Genomic DNA, 1,384 nt, shown 5'->3' with positions numbered 1-1,384 from the left:
AACGAATGTAAAGCACCTACCATATGCTCGTAAATCTCATCAGCTATAATTGGTACGTAGAAACGAGCAGCCAGGTCAAGAACTTCAACTATATGATCCTTAGTGAACACGGAACCGCACGGGTTCGACGGATTGTTTATAATAATCGCCGCGGTTGACTCGTCGATCTGCGACTCCAAGTCATCTAAATCGATCTCCCAACCATTCTCGGGCTAAAAACGTGTCAATAAAAATGCAGTATAGCATTGTTACACAACCAAATTAAAACAATTGTTCTCAATAATGCACTGTGGATAAATATATTCTTTATAATAAGAGAGTATTCAAAATTATTGTAAATTTATATTTAAACTATTGTAGCATGGGTGATTAATTAAAAAAAAAATGTAATGAATTATAAAAGGGGGTTCGTTATTTGAAAACATAAATATCGTTTAAACGTGCAGTTGTTCTTTATCAACAATGGGCTCCAGCCTTCTTCTGTAAGCTTTTAATACAATTTGACTTTCTCCGGTAATTATAGTGGCGAGAAAATGTATGTTTTTCTCTGTATAATACATTTCCATTGGCATTTCGAGTTAATTGCCAATGAAAAAGTGTCGCGCGTAGCAAGTTTAAATGGGCGCAACTTATCACAGCGACCTTTTGCACCACTTTTCACGTTCTATACGTACACACAGTGTCGGTTAAATACCAGTTTGTCCTGAACGCGAGGAGAGCTAGCCGGCAGAACATAACCGACGTAGGTGGCACAACACGCAACGAAATATTATTCGAACGTTTCGTGAACGTGGCTCGAGTAGATAGTGTGGGTCTCAGCGTTTTTAAGGGAAAGGCGTGCGGCCGTTTTCAACTTTCCCTTATCACTCCATATTAAATTGCAACGCGGCGTGTCCGCGGCGAATCGCGAGCGATCTTTGAAAAATTGAAATTTACTTTGCACGGATAAGAAACACGTAAACGTATTTTTTAAAAAATATCTAGTCTACGTTATAAACAAAGCTCCATGTTGTAATTATTTTATGACATACTTTTATGCAATTGAAAAATTTTCTTCTGAAATGCAGAACGTGACGAGATTATTATGTTTTATTCAAACTCAAAGTTGCAAATGCCTTCAAGATGCCCAGTTCATGGTTGGATCAATACTTATGTGCCGGCATATAAGTCACAGAAAATAATATGAACCAAGCGATACGATAAGCCGCGTGTACCGAGACCTGTTATGTACGGCTCGATCTCTGACGGTGAAGCGTTCAAAAATTAGTTATTACCATACGTGGCACGGAATTGCCATAAATCTGCCGATTTCAATCTCGTTTAGAACATTAATTTGCTGCCTCGCGTACGTTTCGTAGAACGTTACTCTATTACAAATGGAATT

At 38.2% G+C, this 1,384-nt stretch overlaps 1 protein-coding gene across 1 annotated transcript in view; it reads right to left on the bottom strand.

Annotated features, from left to right (window-relative positions):
* Positions 1–1,384, bottom strand: part of Tat (Tyrosine aminotransferase) — a 12,151-nt gene that overhangs the window by 6,634 nt on the left and 4,133 nt on the right. The window contains exon 4 of the mRNA XM_018031070.2: positions 21–212. Within this exon, the coding sequence (XP_017886559.1) occupies positions 21–212 (192 nt within the window). The remainder of the gene's footprint in view (positions 1–20; positions 213–1,384) is intronic.

This window comes from Ceratina calcarata, unplaced genomic scaffold (assembly GCF_001652005.2).
Source record: "Ceratina calcarata isolate Rehan_Ccalc_2016 unplaced genomic scaffold, ASM165200v1 scaffold546.2, whole genome shotgun sequence".
NCBI lineage: Eukaryota > Metazoa > Arthropoda > Insecta > Hymenoptera > Apidae > Ceratina > Ceratina calcarata.
Note: the sequence above shows the minus strand (reverse complement) of the source record. Positions and strands in the feature narration are given on the sequence as shown.